Here is a 20600-nt window from a genome sequence, read left to right on the forward strand (position 1 = left end):
TTTGTCCAGTATGTACTTGGCAATATTAGATCCTCACAGGTGAATGAGTGAATGAATGAATGAATAGCAAGAACATTCCTTTCCCCATTCCTAGTAGGTTTCAAATTTATCATACGTTTGGACTTTCATTCATTCTTCACCAAGCATTCATTGGGTGCCTGCTCTATAGGAGCCCCTGAGAATGTTTAAGCTGGCATTTCATCAAAGGTGGGCTTGCTATAGTCTTTGCCTGAGCCTCACTGGACAGGAAGGTTTGCATCATGTGAAAGGAAGGTATTGCTGGTTTCACGCCTGCCAGGAACTCCAGCCATAAAAGCCCACCCCACCCCTACCCTCTGGCTCTTGTTCTGAAGTGGCCGTGGCCAGGTGTTACCCATGACTGCAGCCAATTAGAACAGAGTTAAGATGAAGGGACGTTCTGAAAGACCAATCAACCCCAGGCCAGATACTACTCTTCTTTCTTCATGCATTGACAGCCCAATCTGGGGGCCCCTGACCTTCTGCCACAAAATGCCAGCATTTTATCCTAAACCCACAGACTGAGAGAATTTGGTTTGTGAGATCCCAACTACCTTTTTAAATAATCTGTCAGCAGTGGACTTGTGTTCGGGGGATAGGTCTGTTTGCGTGTTTGCTGATATCCAAGCGTACAGGTACCCGCCTCCCTGGTTTCAAATGTACTTGGGTAAGAGTTAACACTAGTGGTTTTTTCCCAAATCGAATGGTGTTTTGGCTGCTTTAAGCACAGCTGCAATGTCTTATTGACTTGGCAGGAACCAGATAAGCCTATGTTATGAGGGATTATATAGGGTAAGGACGCATTCAAGTTTCGGTCAGTTAAAGTGGCTAGAATAGGAAAATCTGAAGACCTTATGCAGAGACATGGTTATCTGAGGACACAACAAAGTCCTCACCCCAGGAATATTCCATGAATTCGTGTACATCCATATTCATGCGCACGCACCTGTGTGATCACAGAATTGTAGATCAAAGCTGGAAAAGCCCTTAAGAGAGAAATCAACTGGCTCAGAAGTTTCCAAACTTTTTCGTTTAAAGCTCTAGTTTCAAATGGAATCTTGGGGAGAACCCCAGTATGTAAAACAGATAAAAAGCAGAGCTGCTTTGGTGGAAGAGGGAGGGTGGGAATCCAGGATCTCATCCTTCTGCCCTCCCACTAATTCAACTTGGTAGCCTCTGAAATGCCTACAGCCTGGGACAACAGTTTGAAAGATCATTGATCTAGCCAATGCCCTCATTTTGCAGATCAATAATCTAGTGCCTGGAGAAGGTGAGAACACTACCCTAGGGTAGACAGCTCATGAAGTTCAAAGACAGGACAGAACTTATGCGGTTGTCCCTAAAATTATTTTCCTGACACTACTTATGACCCAGTTCAGAATATACTACACACACAGAAACAGTCAATAACAAGACCTCTTTGGTCCACAAGATGAAAGCTGAGAGACTGACAGGTGACAGGATGGGAACTTACAAGAAAACCATGAAAAGGGTGAGTGAAGACATTTGTTGTATATGTTTCACCCCTTGGTGTGAATTAAGCAGTCAGCCTGCTCCAGGTACTGGGCTGTGGATACCGTGGGGACCAAGGTTCCTGCTCTCTAGGGTCACACGGTCTTCTAAGTCTAAAGGAGATGAGAAGCAAGGCTGCAGTCAGAGAGAAAGCTGGGAAAGACCCCAAGAGAGAGAAATAAAGAGCTTTGTGGTTCACATCCCAATGACCAGCACCCATTAAAGGAGCTGAAGACTAACACCTGGGTCTCCTAGAAACCTGCTAATTCCTTCTTAGTATAAAGATGCAGGCCATTGCAAGGGCTTCATTGCAGGACAGAAGATAAACGAATCAGACTGATGGGACTAACGTTGAGGGGGCAGAATGTACAATGGCTAGAAAAGAAGCCCACAGTCCTGTCACTTGCTATGACTATGGTCTCTGCCCCTCACTTTCTATGTTATGTTAGGCAGAAGCTACTCCATTCATTTAAGACTCAGTTTTCTAATTTGCAATGTGGGAATGATAAAAGTACCTGCTTCACAGGATTGTCACCGGGATTGAACGAGATCATACAAATAAAGCTCTCAGCACAGTGTCTACTACTACACAGTACAGGTCTGATACACGTTAGGCACAGTGGTTATTATTGTCACTATTATTTTAGCCAAAGTCTGCATCCCATGACTTCTGTCCATTGGTTGGTGCTGGCCTGCCTTCCAGAACCTTAGAGAACAAATCTTCTACCTCTTTCCCACGACAGCCCTTCTGGGATTCAAATACATCCTTCACTTCCCTTCTTAGTCTTCCATTATTTTCAGGCTGAACATCCCCACTTTTTTCAAGCATCTCTAATGGAACCAGACTTTTCAAACTGTACTTCCCTATAACTATCCTCTCTATGGAGCTGTCACCTAAGAATTTATCTGACAATTTGGGGAAACTTGCCACATTCAACTTGTGCCATTCAGAGTATAAAGTGCAAGTTCTTCAATTTGTTCTAATCTTACCTCTTCTAGATCTCAAGGGGAGGAGATGGAGGGAGCGCTCTCTCCGGCATCCCAGGTCTTGTTAAAAAACCTTCTCCTTGGCCCCTTAACGGTGTCCGCCCAAGCAGGACGATGAGGGCTGAATAGCTTGTATGTGACCCCTGGAAAGAACCCCAGAGAAAAAGGAAATCTGGCTTTGAAGATAAAGCTTTTTATCCTTTGAAAGCCGCGTTCCTATACACCTGCCTCCTGTTGGCTCAGGTGTCTTGCCTGACCCAGTGCCTGGTTTCAAAGCAGCTGTAACAACACCTAACCTCTTTTGACCCAGTGATAATGATGATGGTGAATGTGATGATAATAATAATAACATTCATAATCACTGACGATTATAATAACATTCATTAAGCACTTACTATGTGCCAGACACAGCTCTAAGTGCTTTATGTATTTTTTTTAAAATCTTGCTCCAGTTCTATGATGTAGGTGCTATTATATCCGCATTTTGAAGACCAGAGAGCTAAGACTCAGAGAGGTTAAATAACCAGTAAGCACACATAATCAGGTTCTTTTGTTTCCAGGCACACATGATAATTAATAGTCATAATGATAACTCAGAGCTTCCTCGTGATCCTCAAAGCATTTTCTAAATCTTTACAGCAACATGAAAGCATGTCTAATGTAATTATACTGTTAAACATCTCTTTAGGATATTATAATTATTTGAAAAGGCTTTTCATTCTAATCCTTTGAAAATTATCACTGAGATATGAGAGATGGAATGACTATATTAACCAGTTTAATTAATTGAGCACTTTTTCCCCCAGTCATTCTATTTAAATGACTGGTCAGCATTGCATTGCCTTCTACGATGAGTACATAGGGAATACAGATCCTAATCTCAGCTACCCCTCTAGCCAGCCTACAACTCGAGGCCACTAGTCTCCCCTCTGGACAACGACGGGTTTGACCTGATCGCCAGCATCTTTGCTTCAGGCGTCCGTAAACCTAAACTATGGCCCATGGGTCAAATCCAACTGCTACCTGATTTTGTTTGACTCATGAGCTAAGAATGGTTTTACATTTTTTAATTATTAGAAAAATGAAAAGTGATACTTCATGACGTGTGACAATTATGTGAAATTCAAGTCTCAGTGGACACAGCCATGCTCATTCATTTTCTACTGTCTAGGACGGCTTTCGTGCCGTAATAGCAACACTGAATAGTTACGACAGAAACCACATGGCCCCCCAGCCTAAAAAATTCACAGTACGACCCTTTAACAAGAAAAATTTGCCGACTCCTGGTATAAATGTGGGGTAGGTGGGCACTAACAGACTTAGTATAAATCGGAGGCTTGAGAAACATCTAACCAATCTCTAACCACCATCATGGTGTCAAGGAGAGAAACCTACTGTGCTCTCCCACAGACGTTGCTTTAAGACAGAAAGCTGTATTGGAAGGCCCCTCTTTGGCAGAGTGAGACACCTGTTCTAAGCTATTAACTGTCAGCCACTGTCTGGGGCAATATGGAAATGCCATCCTAAAGCTAGCCTCCTACGTTCCTCCACTGGCAAAGCAGTGTAACACAGACAAAGAAGACAGATTTGATGGCTGGACCACAGCTGGATTCCTTGCTTGCTGGGTGACCTCAAGGGAGTTTCCAAAGGTCTCTGAACCACAGCTCCTCACACATAAAATTGGGACAGATACTCATTTATGCAAATGAGCACCCGGTGCCTACTGTGCATATTCACCTCTCAGGGTTGTTTGGGGGGATTAAATAGGATTATGTATATAAAGCATTTAATAGAATGTCTGGCTCAGGATAAGAGCTTGGGAAATGTTTAATAAATCTAAGGGTGACTCTCGACTGATTATTTCATTTTTCAGTTTTAAATGACAACTTCATAATTCCCAAAAGGCTGTATAGATGAAGTTATATAATGCATAAGAAGTGACAGCTTTGCCATTGTTGTCACTTCTGTTATCCTGAGGAGCAATGCTTTCGAAGCTGCATTTCAGTAGAGCATTTAACAGCGCCAGTGTTCTTTAATTCCAGGCCAAGAGACAACAAATTAAGCAGGGCTCCCTTAACAGACCCTATCAAAGAGTCAGCCAATGCCATGACTTCTCTTCCCTGTTCTGCCACTGCCACTCCCTCCCACACTTTCCAGGGACTTAACAGATGAGTTTGACCCAACAACATATATCAAAATTATCTGAGGATCTATTTTTATTTTTTAACAGTACTAAAAAGAAAACATATTCACGTGGTAAAAAAGAAAAAAAGTATTCCCTCATTTTGTGACTTTTACCTAACAGCACAGATAGGAGCTTATTTTATCATTCTTTGTCCCTTCCTTCTCAGGGGAGCTAAGGAGTTCAGTTAGAGGTCCCTTCAGTTTGATTAGATATAACTTGAGATTTGGTTCCAGTAACCTTGTAGTCAGACACTCTGATGATGGAGTTGAGTGGCATTTATGTTTGAATAAACTCTGCTATCTCCTATGGCCCCCATTGCATTGATGTGGGCAGTCAATACAAAATGCCCGGGAGCTTGTTACAGATTTTCAAGCGACAGAATTTGACTGCAGGAGGTTGCTTTCATTTTATTCTCTCAATAGTTATTTTATGAACAAGATGTTCTTTTTAAGATCTCTAAAAATTATGGGAAGTCTCTCAACGGTGCATTAGCTTTTAACCAGGAGTAGGATGGTTGTACTCTTAGGTAGTAGAACGTCTTTGAATGCCTATTGGGTACGTGAACCTAATTCTGATTTCATCTGTACTAAAAGCTTGCTAGAAACTGTGCAATTCAGTAGACCCCTGTGAATGTCTGTAAACTGTAGCTATGGGAAAAGTTAATCACAAAATATATTTCCAACATGAGCTTCTCTTTTCAAACAATTAATATCATCCACTGGCATTTACTACCTGGTGATCACACTTCCCCTTAGCTAATAAGCATTCTTGCTTGATAAAAGTCTTTGGCTTTTATTCTTTCACCCAACAAATATGTATTGAGCACCTGCTCTGTGCCAGGCATTGTTCTAGGTGCTAGGTTCTAGTATACATCCGTGAACAAGACAGAAAGGGTCCCTGCCCTCATGGAGCTGACATTCCAACCCAAGGAGAGAGGACAAGGGAATAAAGGAGCAAACGAGATCATCTCAATTGGGGATAAACAGAACACTGAGAAGGAACTGACTGGACTGGGTGTTGGGGATGATTTGACTGGGTTCTACTAGAAGCAGGTCTTAAGACAGCAATTCAAGTACAAGCAGCTTCTTTGGATGTGAATCCCAGAAACAACAGCAGGGAATCAGGGATGTGAAGTAGGGAAGGGACAGCAGGCATCTGATAAAAGTGCATAGCCAAGACAGTTACCCCTCGGGGCTATGGAGCTCCATCCTTTAGGGAAGCTCTAGACCTGGGTGTAGAGCATGCCTCGGGGTTACCCCACCCAGGGAAGAGGATTCTGGAGTATTTATCTACGAACTCCCCATCTGTCAATGGCTGAGAGCTGCTCTAGGTGAATGAAATCCCTGATACGTCTGGCTTACCCTACACGCAGTTGAAGTAATAGGTATTTGTAGTTAGTATATAAAGTGGAGTATCAGCGTCTAAGGGCTGGGGGAGTGGAAATCAGCAGGGCATCAATAGCATCCACCACAGGGCAAGAATTGAATCTTACATAAGGGGTCAGGAAAGAGCTGTCTGAAGACAGTGCATTTTAGCTGAGATCCAAAAATACGGGCAGGAGTCAGCCAGGGAAAGCTCACTTCCAGGCAGAGAGAACAGCTAGGCAAAGGCTCGGGGCAGAACTGAGCTTCGTGTGTTTATAAAATAGAAATACTAAAGAACCGCAGAACTTTAGAGGCATGGGGCGGGTGGGATGTCTTTGAGTCATGAAGTCACTGATGACTAGATCTTTTAGGTAAGGAAACTGGATCAAGTCAGTGAGAAATGAAGAGACCCGGGCAGAGCTGGGGCTAGCGCTCCGGGCTCTCAGCTGCCAGTCCTTGGCTCTCCCCAACCTCAATCCACCAAACTGCTTCCCCTGTTTGTTCCCCCATTTCACCCCCAGGGGTCTGGCAGTTTCTCCAAGCGTTGGATCTCAGACAGCAATGACTTTATGATCCCTGCTCAAATTCCTGCAGTGGGCCGCCAATTATACCTTAAAAAGAAACCCAGGAGATCACAACGCTTTATGTGATCCAGCCCTGGGCTGCCGACTGCATTTCCCACCCTCTCTCTCACCCAACTCACCGTGCTACAGTCACACCAGCCTTTTTACGTTTTCTGGAACATGCCAAACACCCTCCGACCTCTGAGCCAGAATGCTCTCCCCCAGATTTCCCCAGAGCTCACTCACACGGCTTCACTTCACTCAGGTCCCTGTGCTGACGCCACCATCTCAGGGAGGCTCATGACTCCAGGGCCTGGCACTGCCCTCCCCCCATCCTCTTTCCCCACTTCATCTTCCTTCAGAGGACTCAGAGCTACTGCAGAGTGTGCTCTGCTGGACTGTACTCTAGACGCTGTGCTACATATTTACTTTTCTTTAACTGAAGTATAGTTGATGTGTAATACTCTATGTTATAGGTGTACAATACAGTAACTCACAACTTTTAAAGGTTCTACTCCATTTATAGGTCTCATAAAATATTTGCTCTGTTCCCCGTGTTGTACAATACATCCTTGTAGCTTATTTTATACCTAACAGTTTGTTTATGGTCTATGTTTCCCACTAGAAAGTAAGCTTTGTAAGAGAAGGAAGTTGTTTCTCTCACTATTAGAAGAGTACACTGTAGGTTCTCAGATATGTTCGTTGAATGACAAGTGAGCAAGTGAGCGAAGACCTACAGAAGACCTTAGTTCTGGTCCCCTCTCTGCTACTAAATCAACGAATGACTCTGTGAAGATGATTCTCCCACTCTGGTCTCAATTTCTTTATCTGACAAATAAACATATAATTTCTACCTTATAAAGCCATAAAGTGAAATGCGGCCGTAGATCTGGAAGTATTGTACACTATGGAATATATTATACAAATACAAGGTTTCCTTTCTAAATTGAAGGCTTCCTGAGTTTCAATGAACTTTACCAAATGGGAAGGAAAGTTTTTCCCAATAAAAAATGCTTTGCGGATATGAAAACTGATCAGGATTCACTGGCTAGAGAAGGCCTCGGCTGTGGCACAGGAAAGAGCACAGGGGGAGGGATATCAGCATGCAGCCTCTCCTAGACAGGCTGTTACACTGGGGAGCCCTCAGGCGCTTGCCCCCGAGGGACTTCAGATTCCTCTCCTCTCACGAGGGTGGAGAGTGGTGACGGTAGAGGAAAAACCTCCCCCTCTTTTGTTTTTTATTCTATTGCATATCTGTGTCGTCACAGTAATCTCAGCCACCATTTATTGATCACTCTGCACCATGCACTTGACGTGGATCATCGCACTGCTTTTTCTCCCCCGCCTCCTAGCCGCCATTATTCGTACGAGAAAACATCAGGGAACTTGGTCCAAGGTAGTAACTCACAGCTGTGAGCAGCAGAGCCCAACCTTCAACCCAGGCACGGCTGGCTCCTGAGCAAGGGCTCTTAACCACTGTGCTAAACTCTGTGCACAAACTAAGTGGTAACAGAATTCAGAAGGGAGGGAGACACGACTGTCTCTCCATTAAGTCAGTTTCACCTTAAGTAGGAACTGGGTGGAAAAGGCTGTGATCCTGTAACATGGTTAAATGGATGTATCCAGGCAACATATTCTGACTTCTTTCCCTTCCTCTCCACCCAGGGTTTCATGGACATTGACTTAAACAAATTCAAGGAGAGTGGAGCAAACGTAACAGGTTTCCAGTTGGTGAACTACACAGACACCATCCCGGCCAGGATCATGCAGCAGTGGAAAAACAGTGATGCTCGGGACCACACCCGGGTGGACTGGAAGAGACCTAAGGTAGGAGGATGGGAAGCAGGCAGCAAAGGACCAACCTGGTCCCTGTGCCTGCCCTAGATTCCTGGATAGTGTTAGCTTTTAGATAAGGACAGACTTCCTAAGAGGAACACAAGTTAAAAAGTGTATCCATAAAGACTGAGGGTATGGACAATCCGGAATGACAATGGTTTTAACAAGATAAATATTTTGATTTTCTTTCATATAAACAGAATTCAGAAGTCAGCAACCCAGGGCTTGTGTAATGGCTTCACAATCATCAAACACTGAGGCTTGTTCTATCTTCTTGTTCTGCTATCCTCAGCATATGGCTGCTACCTTATAGCCCCAAATGGCTGCAGAGGCTCCAACAATTACCTCACTATTCTACCCAGCAGGAAGGGAAAAGGAAAATCAAAATCAAAACTGCTTCCTATAAGAACTCTTTCCAGAAGTCACACACAGATCTTCCCTTTACATGCTATTGGCCACATCTTAGAAACCCACCCCAGCTACCTACAGGGGAAGCTGGAAAATGATGTCTCTACTCTGGGCAGGACCACCACGTTGCACAGCTCCAGGGGGATGCATTTATTTCTTCATGGATTGAGCCTCCTAGATTTGTGCAGGGAGCTGGCCCTTTTTCTAATCAGCCATGTACCCAGCTAAAAATCAAAGAAATTTAACTAAGCGATAACCAGCACATCTCCTTCTCAGAGAGTCTACTACCAATTATCATGCAGACTACCTGTCTCTCACTTTCCAGCAAGGCAGCTTTAAATCCTGCAGCCAAAATCTATATTGTTTGCTATTTGATAATGGCTTAGAATAAGGATAGGGGATAATTTTTCTTTCCCACATCAAATCCATCAGTTTGGCAATGGCTGTGTGAAACACTGTGCTGAGAAGGATTCTGAGGCTAAATTTGTTTATCCAGGGCAAACCCTGGATCCTTGGCAACTTTCTCTTGCCACTTGTCAATTTCTTTTTGCTAATGGCAGGCCACTTAAGCGAGATGCTTCTCATCCCACTTTTGCTCAAACTGAGTTAGCAATTCAGAAATAAAAACTTATTTCAATATGAGCTTAAGCAAGAAAAATCACAAATGTGCTTTAAAGCAATGAGCAAACCACACAGCAGTTAATTCATTAATATGCGAAAAGCCCACCCAATTTCCAAAAGATTGGAGCTGATTATAAAAATAACAAAATATAAGGTATACACTTTTAAAATAGCAAGAGAATCAAAGTTAAGAACTGGAAAAATACATATACATTCATTCTACAACTCTACTGTGAACTTAGAATGTGCCAGAGAACATGCTAGACATTGAGGACAAATTAATGAGGACAGACATGAGTTCCAGCACCAGGAAATGTTCTGGATTGTTATCCTGCTTTTGTTTCAACATTTTCACCCGCTTTTAGGCGAGAGGGGGATAAAATTGAGGCTTAGCATGAAGAAGCACAAGGGGAAAGTTTGCAGAACGTAAACCTGCCACTTGAGTGAACCACATGTGGAAATAATTTAGAGTTGACCCTTCTTGGATTATTCTTTTACTGTCACCAGGGATGGTGGAGTAAACTGTTCCTCTTGGCCCCCAACTGATGACTATAACACAGAGAACACCAAGTGGTTTTCCATGGACTGTATCAGACAGATACAGATGTGTTATATTTAGTCTATGCATTCTTTTTCCAGTTGAACCAACATTTTCAAATGGCAAAATTGAACACAAAATTCTAAAGTTCTCTTCTAACATCGCAACCTGCAGTAATACTGAACTCACAATCCAGGAGGGCAATATTGGCTAGAGAGGTGGAGCGGCAGCCCCCATCTAAGAGGCAGGCACTTCCCAGCTCACGGCTGCTCCCCTCCCCCGCCCCCCACTCCCCATCCCGGCCGACTGCAGACATCCTCACCACCGGGAAGCTCGTTCCCAGATACAGCTCCCACCTGCCTCCCTGTCAGCTCGCTCTGACACCTAACTGTCTCTGTTCCTCCCACTAGTACACCTCTGCGCTCACCTACGATGGGGTGAAGGTGATGGCTGAGGCTTTCCAGAGCCTGCGGAGGCAGAGAATCGATATCTCTCGCCGGGGGAATGCTGGGGACTGCCTGGCTAACCCAGCTGTGCCCTGGGGCCAGGGCATCGACATCCAGAGAGCTCTGCAGCAGGTGAGGCTGGCAATGGCTGCCCCATCTTATGGGAGCCTCACAGGGGATTTCAGCATCAGTTTCAGGTGGGACGGAGCTATTTAAAAGAAAAGGGAGAGCACGCCTGAAGTTTGGACAGCCACTGCATTGTGTCTGTGGCTCTTGGCGTACATGGAAGGTCATGCAGAGATTTGAAAAACGAAACAAAAAAACGCAATAGTATGGAATAGTCATTCCTGATAGCACAAAAGCTCTATTTGCTGCTTAGCGTTTATGTTAAAAAGGGGAAGCCAGTGATTCTGTATTTGACAAGGGGACGTGAGATATACAAGGATGAAACTGAACCATTTTAGCAGTCTCTTGGAGACTCCCCCTCCTGCCCTGATTTTCTGGATTTCTTCATTACCTTTGCTTTCTGTGCACATGTCATGCTGGGACCCTGAAAATGTTTCTCAGGACTTCTGATTCTATTTTCTTGCTTCTCAGCATTGCAATCATCAATTTTGTTCGCGCTTAACAACAGGTAAAGAACGGGGATAGAAAATGGTCAGGCCCCTCCAATCAGCTGGCTACGCAGAGGATTCTGAGGCTGAATCCAGACTCAACAGGGGGGGAGTATAAATACTCAATTAGTGATACGTCTGCTGTGGAAGGAGGATGAGACAGACGTACACGTGAGCCATGTATTTCACATTCCTGGTTTAGAAGTTTCTGGGGATTTGCCCAGTTTTATCACTCTCTGCACTCCTAGAAGTCTCTAGAAGTTTCTAGAAGCACCTCAAGCCCAGGCTGTGGTCCTCCAACTCCTGACGGATAGCACCATAGGATGCCTCTCATGCCTCCTGAGAGAGGCTGTGTTTCCAAAGGGGACTGGGCAAAGAGGGCAGTGCTCACTGCAAAGGAATGTCCAAGTATCAGACACAGTGGCAAGCCAGCAACAGCAAGATATTTTGGTACAAATGCCTCTCAGGACCTGCCCTCCCCATCCAAGAGCTGCCTAGATAAGGCCAGCTCTACTTTCAAGACTCCATTCAACAGAAGATGAATTTGGACACCCAGGGAAGGAGAGATGCGTTTCTGAATGAGGCAGAAATGTAGAGCAAAATGTACAACTATTCCCATTTGTTTTCCTCTAACAATTTTCACAACCTGGAGAAAGAGACAAGACAGGAATATCACAGGCTGTTCTTCAGCTTGGATGAACTGCCTGCACATGGAATATGGATTATACTTCTGTCCTTTGGAATGAAGTGAAGCAGCTGCCCTGTGACCACACGCAAATGGGTCCACCCGCAGCCCTTTCTGCCCTCCCTGTCTCTGCGCAGGGTGGCCCCGAATCGCTAGGCAGCAACAGCAGACACCCACCAGCTTCAGGATGATCGCCAAAGGTGCCGTGCCCGCCTTCTGGCTTATTTTAAATGCTGTTCCAGACCCCACAGCCGAGACAGATTCTGTTTGCAATGTGAAGCTAGTCTCAGAAGGTCCCACGGACTTGCCCTCAGCCTCACAACCCTTCTAGCTCCCTTGCCTCTCCCATCTTAAGGGCATCCCTGGAAGGATATCCTGATGCCATCGTGACAGTGATGAAGCCTGGAGACGACGTGGGTGGCAGGAAGGGCACTGAATCAGGAGAGCTGGGGTCCAGGTCCTGCTGGGCCCTTGAGTCTCTGGGTGACCTTGAAATACTCATTCATATCTCCTACACCCTTCCCTTTCCTCATCCACAACAATGAGGGAGTTCAAGAGACAATTCTTGGGTCTCAACTGGCTTAAGAACTCTGAGGATCTAATTTATTTTTTCTTATGCTCTAACCCATGTCTTTCTGGTTGTAACATGCTCAGGCTTCTGCTTCTGCCTTCAGTGGGGTTGAGAGGAGGCAGTTGCCTTAGTCAAAAAAATAATAATCTCTATACTGTCTTGAGTCAAGACATGTGTGTGCCAGTCAGCTGCTCCTGAGAGCCTATTACGTGCTCTGGTCTGGGGCCAAGCTCTGGGGACAACAAGAGAAGTCAAGACCTGCCCTCAAGAAACTCCCTTCAGTCTCTGTTGGGTGTGGACGTAGGGCAGGGAGAACTAGCCACAAAACAAACACAAAAATAAAACCAACATTCTGATCTAAAAATCAGCTGTTCAAACTGATTACTCTCAAATCTTTGTTAATCACCTAGAATCACAAAACATGTATTGCTGAAAGAGACCTGAAAAATTACGACTCCCATTTTCCCTTACATTATAGATGAAGCAGCTGACCTAGAGTAGGCAGTGACTCAGCCGGGGTCACACAGCAGCTTAGCAGCACAGGCTGGACCAAACACCTATCCAGGGTTCTTCTTCCTGTCCCACAACTGTCCTGTGGCCCCAGGGGCCTTTGCTTGTACGCACTGAGCTCCAGGGCCTTACACACACAGTCATGGCCACTGTCCAACCATCTCACCCTCAAGACCCATCTCTTAAAGAAGCCATGCCCCTAGGAAGGAGCAGTGTGCACCTACAGTAGACTGGGTAAATCCCAATGACATTTGGTCCTTGGAACCCAAGGATGGGGGCTCGAGTCTCTTCTGCCCTGCCCACTGGCCTTCAGGTCACACATGGGGAGGGACCTGTGGGTCAGCTTGTGGTAGAGCTGGGATGTCTGTGAGGAATTAGCACATTATTCTAAAAATAATGGTAATACCAGCTATGATACATCCAGGGCTTACTATGTACAAGGTTCTGAACGTATTTTACATGTTTGATCTCACTGAATCCTCAATATAACCCTCTGAGGTAGCTGGTTTTATTAACTGCGCTTTATAAATGCAGAAACTGAGCTACAGAGATTTTTTTTAATTTCCCAAAATTATACAGTTAGTGACAAAAGTGGGACTCCAACCCACATCTCCTTGCTACCTCACCCTGTCTCCATAATTGCTCTGCTCTGAAGCCTCGAAGGCCCAGCCCAGCAGGTGAGACACAAGCCATGGCCCAGCCAGCACCAGCACATGGCCCTGGGTAATATCTACATGCCCCCGCTCCCCCACACCCCACTATAGTTTCCCCGGTGGCAGAGTGAAGACAACCAGCCTGCCTGCTCCCTGCCTGACATCCAAGGAGCCATTCAGAATATTAATGAGCCCACACCCTGGAATTCCTCAGCGCTCCAGGAAGGAAGAGGCATGAGGGCGCCCATAAGTTGGCTTCTGGCTGGCAGAAAAGATCCAGCTCCCCAAGTCAGGCTGTTAGCATTTGGGGGGTCATAGGCCCTTTGAGGATATGATGGGAAACAAAGCTTTGTACTCTTATTCCCAGAAAATGCACACACATATATTTTTGCATGACCAGGGGTCAGGTGGACCACATACACTCTGAGAAGCCCAGCTAAGGACCTCAGGCGAAGAATCGCTGCCCTAAATAAGGATCAGCCCTCTTGCCTTTGTGTTTGCAATCTGTCAGTCAATGACCACGCACATTGGAAGTGAAGGTTTACGTGGCACATTGCCAGATGAGGTTGGCGCGAGCTGGGCAATAGGGGTGTAAGACACAGTCCATACCTTTCAGGACTCAAGACCCAGTGTAGAAGGAAAGACAAGCTCCTTAGAAATAGTAGCCACAAAGGTATAGATTGAGGGCTAAATAACACAGCCAGGCTCTTGGTGCTATGGACTGTCAGAAAAGAATGCCATGACTGAAGAATTTGGACATTACCAGGCTTCCCGTAGGAACGAAAACTGGGGCTTTAAATACGGTGACCATACAATTTATCATCCAAACTTAAGAGTGAATGGGAGAGCTATTACCAATTATCCCAGAACAAGACATGTAAACTGAAACGATCCCAAGCTAACTGGGATGGATGGTCATTCATGCCTCAAAGGAAGGGTGAATTTGAACAAAGCGTGATTTGGGTTTTGGAGGGTCTGGGTGAGGATGTAAATGATACCCAACAGAAGGCTAGAGTGAGGGTACAAGTGAGGACTTGTGGGCATCGTGCTTGGCTGTTAGCGCATAGGAAGAGAAGAGCTGGGTTCACACCATGACCCCACCAGGCACTATCTGGGGGATCCTGGATTAATTGCTCCACTTTTCTGGCACTAATTTCCTCATCTCTTAAATGGACATCATCCTCTTAGCACTGCCTCCCTCACTGGCTTGTCACAAGGCTCAAAAATATTTTTTTTTTAAAAAAAAGGGATAATGTAAAAGCTTCTTTGAACCTCAGGGCAACTGCATGAGATAGAGCAGGATTATTCTTCCCATTGTTCAGGTGGGCAAGTGGAAGCTCAGAAGGGTCCTGAGACTTAACTTGGCTAGTTTAACCAGAATGTGGTCTACTGGGATCTAGCCCGCAGGCTCTGACTTCCCACAGCCAGTGAGCATTCAGGAGGAGAGACCAAGAGAACAGATCCACCTCACGGCAGCCACAAAAAGGCTGTAGAAGCCTCGGGCCCAGAGCATCTCCTCCACTGCCCACCCCCCGCCCCGGGGATGGGGTTGGAGGAGTCATCAGGGTTGATGGCTCAAGTAGTAGAAACACTAACCAGCAATCAGAGGGCACCAAGCAGGAAAGAAAATTTATGCTTCAGCATCTCATGGGTGGCAGACTCTGAGCTGGCACCCAATACCACTTACAGGAAATCCAAGGTGAATTCTCCATCTTTCACGGGGGGAGTCAGCAGGTGCCAGGACAGTGATGGGAGGTCCAGGAGGCAGGAGCTAAGGGGAAACTCCAGGTTTCCCTCAGTCTGATCCCTGTCACCCCAGCATGGGGGTAGGGGGTGGGAGTGGGGAATGAGGGCTCAGGGGCTCAGTCCTGATGGATAGGATGGCAGCTTCCAGATGTGCCCATAGCATATATTTCTGAGAAGCTTATTCCTCTATGAGTCCAGACTACCCTCATAAATGGTTTGAAGCTAGTCCATTCTCTTGACCTCTCCTTGCTCTGCCATCATGGAACGGTAATTCTGGCACGTCTTCTTTCCCACTCTAATTTATCTCAGGATGTGTAAGTCTTGGCTTCTCCAACTAGACGGTCAGAGCCTTCAGCTGCTCCAGGCCTCTCCTGATGTACTGTGAATCCTGAACCCAAGTGCCGTAGCTCTGAGTCTCAGTAATCCTACCTGTAACATCGGCAAAATAACCTCTGCTTTTGCTACTCACTGGGTTTCTGGGAACATCGAATAAGCAGCATCTTGTGAAAACATTGTGGCAACACAAGGGGCCCTCGGGTCACAAAACTTTTCTGCTGCTGATTTTTTTGGAAACTGAGAAAGACATGTAAAAATGACAGTGAAAAGACCCTCGTTTCTGCTGAAAGAATCCCCTGCCGTGAGACCACAGCTTATCAGACCCAAGGCTTCCATGTTAAATCTTCTTCTTTGCCACACTGCGCACCCACTGTACACAGCACAGTAGTAGTAGGAATCATTACCTTCAACGTCATCATCACCATCACTTAGATAACAGACACTATTCACTGAACATTTATGTCCCAGACAATATGCTAAGCACTTCAGTTCTTTGAGGAGGAAACCAACAACAGATAGGCACAGTGACTTGTACATGGCCACACAGTTAGAATTAACAGACTGCAGCCTGGGGAAGGCCCAACTGGAATAGAGGATAGCAGTAGTAGGCCTGGAGAACACGTGCTCTATACATCTCCGTGTCACCCCTCAGAGCCTAGGACAGTAGCACTGTCCTCTGTTTGAGAGGCCACTTGGTATATTAAGGGAAGAAGCCAGAATATGTCAGAAGCTCTGGATTTCAGGCCTGCCTTGGACACTTGTAAGTCCTAAGTCTTGAGCAAATCACTTTACCTTCCAGAGTTTAGGTTTCTCTCATGAAAGTGAAGATCCTAATCTCTCTCTAACTGACCTATATCAGGGGGCTGCTATGAATGGAGATGAAGTAATACGTGTGAAAATGCTTCATAAGCACTTGTAAAATGCTGGGAGTATTAATAACACAATTTGTAATAATAAAAATAATAGCTGGCCTTTGTTGAATACTCACCATGGGGCAAGCATTGATCAAAAAATATCTCATTTAATCTGTAAACCAACCTTAAGACATTATTAAACCTAATGGGTCTCATAAAACAAATGAGGAAACTGAGTCATAGAGACATTATGCAATTTGCTATATGAATATGACATAATGATAATTAGTATGACACTTGATACCAGCACCAAAAATAGATGCCCATTTGAGTCATTAATGACACTTCTTTCTGTTTCTGCAAACCATCTGCACATCTATCCCAGTCTGTTTTTCCAAATGAGTCATATAAGTTGGTACACAGCAATGAATGGGAAGCTAAAGATGGGCAAGAGACGACCAAGGTGAGAAGGTGAAACTTCTGATGGATTTGAATTGCTCTCTTCTTATTCTTTGTAGCAGGATTGGTACTTTGCTTCCGCCTTGAAAAGAAAAACCAGCCTAGACTTTTCCAGAGCAAGAACTTCTCCAGATTTCATCTCAGAGAGTGAAGAACTTGTTATATAATTTGTTCAGTGCTGTGGGCCTGCTGTAACCTCCCCACTGAGACTTCAAACCAGGAGGTGATGGGAGGGTCAGCCTGAGAGGAGACATATACACACACACATTTTCTTTTTTTCCTTCTTCCTTTCTTTCTTCCTTCCTTCCTTTCTTCTTTCTCTCTTTCTCCCTCCCACCCCCACATCTCAAATACACACACACACCAACTATTCTTGTATTCTGAAGGCAGAGGGACTGGTCATTCACTGTCAGAAAATGGTAACACCCTGTGAGGCTTCCTTTTAAGCTACCTGAAGAAGGGGGAAATAAATAATGCTGGGTTAAAGGGCCGGGTTCATATTGGTTACAGGTACAGGCTCATCTCACTGCCCTTAGGCCAGACTGATCTGAGGACACATGGTGGATCATCATTGGAGAATGTGATTTCTTATACTCAAGCTGATGATACACAGCTACACGCATCCGCAGTTTGAGGGTGGATAAATTTTATTGGTCACCTCCAGAGCAGCAGGCTTGGTTCCAAAGGCCTTGGAGCCCCCACGTTGACTACTTGGCCTTTAAAGTGAACTTGGAGATAGGAAGCCATGGAAGTTTAATCTGTCTCGTTTGTGGAGAAGTTCCATGCAGCGTATTTGGGGGCTTCCAATACGCATCTTGATTCCACCAGCTGAGACCTGTTGAAAGGCTCTGGTCTTATAAAGAATCTCCTCAGGTGCTTTAAAGTTTGCACAGCACTTTCACATTTGCTGTGTCATTTAAGGTAGATGGGGCAGGAAGTTTGAGACTTAGAGAGGCAAATTGCCCAAAGTCACTTGGCTGTTCAAAGGAAAGTTGGGGTAAAATCCAGGTCTCCCAATTCTAGGTCTTTAGGCTCCCAAGTATTGTAATCCCTGGACTCACAAAGGAACTAAGAAGCCATAATGAGGCATAGCCCAAGGCATCACAAAGCCAGCTCCTGGTCCTGGGTCTTCTCCTGACTCACCAGGGATGGCACACCAGTCTCTTCCTTTGCAGGTCTCCTTCAGTTTCTACATCTGAAGGTGTGCACCTGAGGAGCGGTCTTTCTCACAGTGGTATAGTCCTGATGGGGGTGTTTGACTGAGGATGGCACAGAGATTTCCTATTAGGATCTACTTTGATCCAGTGTTACTGTTTGCCTAAAGCAATGGGTAAAAAAGTTTTCAGGATGAGTTTCAGTTTAGTAGGCAAGAGAACTGTACTCTAACAGTGATGACTGCTACAGGCAAAGGAGTAGAGAGGTGTTTAGTACTGATGCTACTCCAAGACCTCATCCCATGTAACTTCCTCAGGTTCTGGACATTCACTTCAGCAGAAAAAGCAAACCAATGAACAAACATGAAGCGCAACTTCAGGGTTCACTGGTCACCACCTGGCTTTCTTTTCCAGGTGCGGTTTGAAGGCTTGACAGGAAATGTGCAATTTAATGAGAAAGGACGCCGGACCAACTATACCCTCCATGTGATCGAAATGAAGCACGACGGCATCAGAAAGGTAAAGGTCCCTTTGCTTCAGTTCCTCAGGGAGGAGAGGGCTGAGCAGAGGCTCAGGCCAGAGCTGAGGGCCTTGCAAGCCCACTTTCCTGGACTGGATCTCTTAGAAGAGATGCAGGCAATGAGGATTCTAGCCTCAGCTCTGCCACTAACCAGCTGGGACTTTGGGCAAGTCAGTTCCTTCCTCTGAGAATCGAGGAGATTAAATGGAGATTAAAAAAATCTCTAGCTTTGTCTTGGGGTGCTTGTGAAGATCCAAGGGATGGGAAATTACTGTGAAAATATAAAGTAAGAGATGTGTATAAAACGCCCCTGCTGCTCCTATAGGATTCCAAAGTAAGAACTTGAGAATGATGATTTATTGAGGAAGTGAACCATCTTCTCCTGATCCACACTTGGTCGTATCCCCTCTACCTTCCACATAGAAGTATAAGTGAAACTTAGTTTGTGTATATGTATGTAATGTATAATATGTACGCATATTAAACATTTTGGAACAACATTCAAATCCTTGGAGAAAACATTCAGAATTCTACCACACTCTGTGCGCTCTGGCCTCTGCCAATTTCTCTGACCTTGACCCTTGACACTCACTTCCTTCCTCCTTCCACTCCAGTCATTCTGATCAACTTTCACTTCCAGGAATACACTATGTTCTTTCTCACCTCCCAGCCTTCAAACGTGTTCCCTCTGCCTAGGACTCCCCCTACCCCATCCCCTTCTTTTGCCTGGCCAATTCCTCCTCAGCCATCAACACTCAGAGAAAATGCTACTCCTTTCCTAGGCTCCCTTGTTACGACTCATGGCAGCCTCTGTTTTACCGTCCATGGCCTTCATCACATTCCTAGTTCCTTGGAGTGGCACAGCGTAATGGGTAAGAGGCATTGCACACATGGTATAAAGCTACTAGGGTGTCATGGATCAGAGTATTAGCTCTGGAATCCTGGGACTCAATCCTGGCATCACCACTTACCAGCCTGTGATTCTGGACAAATAAATCAGGTTCTTTGTGCCTTAAGTGGGCAGCACCATAACAATGCCAATCTCATAGGCTCACTGAGAGGATTAAATGATCTAACGGGTGCAGAAGTTCTGAGGGCTGTGCCTGGCACATTGAAGACTGGGTCTTCATCTCTCAAACTTGATGCTCTCTAGGCCTGTGCTGTCAAATACAGTTGCCACTAGCCAGCCATTTAACTTTAATTCTAAATAATTTAAAAGCCCCTCAGTTGCACTAGCCACATGTCAAGTGCTCAGTAGCCACAGGTGGCTAGTGGCTGCCATACTAGACAGCACAGATGTACTCAACAGATCATTTCCATCATCCCAGCAAGTTCTACAGAACAGCTCTGCTCATGCTTTCTATTCCCAGCCTGTGGAGGTCCATGATGCTCTGGGTGGTTTGGTGAGATACACTGGCAGAATGGTTGCAAGCTCAGGCTTTGCAGATAGACACGACCCGAATTAAGTCTCTGCCTTACTCTTTACTAGGCACGTGACCTTGAACAACTTAGCCTCCTTGGACCTCAGTTACATCATCTCCAAATGGGGAATAATGCCCTTTACCTCACAGGGTCGCCATCAGCACTGAGTGAAACAACGTCTGCTACCCACTTGCCTGTATCAAGGGATTCCCAAAAGTAGCCCCTGGAATGGAGTGGACATTCAGCCCATGTTTTGTTTGTTTGTTTCAACTGCCTTCTTTAGGCCACAGGGATTTTTATGTCAGCCTTGATTTTGAGTGAGTCAGGCTGTGCAAGCCCATGGAATGGATAAATCAGCAAATAGAAATTACAGAGTAACCTTAAAATCCACAAGCAAATCGTTGTGCTTTATTTTTCAGATCCTGGGGCTGTTTTTCAACTTACTTTCCAATGACTAAGTCCTTTCCTAGAATGTGGGCTTAAGCATCCTCTTTGTTTACGGGGAATCTGACTTGAGGACAATGAATTCCTCCACATCTGCAGCTTCAGGCCTTTTACTCAGTCAGCCTCCTAACAAAGTAATTTCTCAGATTCACGG

At 45.3% G+C, this 20600-nt stretch overlaps 1 protein-coding gene across 2 annotated transcripts in view; it reads left to right on the forward strand.

Annotated features, from left to right (window-relative positions):
- Positions 1 to 20600, forward strand: part of GRIA1 (glutamate ionotropic receptor AMPA type subunit 1) — a 144236-nt gene that overhangs the window by 18514 nt on the left and 105122 nt on the right. For both annotated transcript variants that reach the window (XM_022590199.3, XM_022590200.3), the window contains exons 4-6: positions 8295 to 8456; positions 10443 to 10610; positions 18475 to 18579. In XM_022590199.3, the coding sequence (XP_022445907.2) occupies positions 8295 to 8456; positions 10443 to 10610; positions 18475 to 18579 (435 nt within the window). The remainder of the gene's footprint in view (positions 1 to 8294; positions 8457 to 10442; positions 10611 to 18474; positions 18580 to 20600) is intronic.

This window comes from Delphinapterus leucas, chromosome 3 (genome assembly GCF_059928025.1).
Source record: "Delphinapterus leucas isolate spDelLeu-1000000601 "Yukka" chromosome 3, BTC_Dleu_Yukka2, whole genome shotgun sequence".
Lineage (NCBI taxonomy): Eukaryota > Metazoa > Chordata > Mammalia > Artiodactyla > Monodontidae > Delphinapterus > Delphinapterus leucas.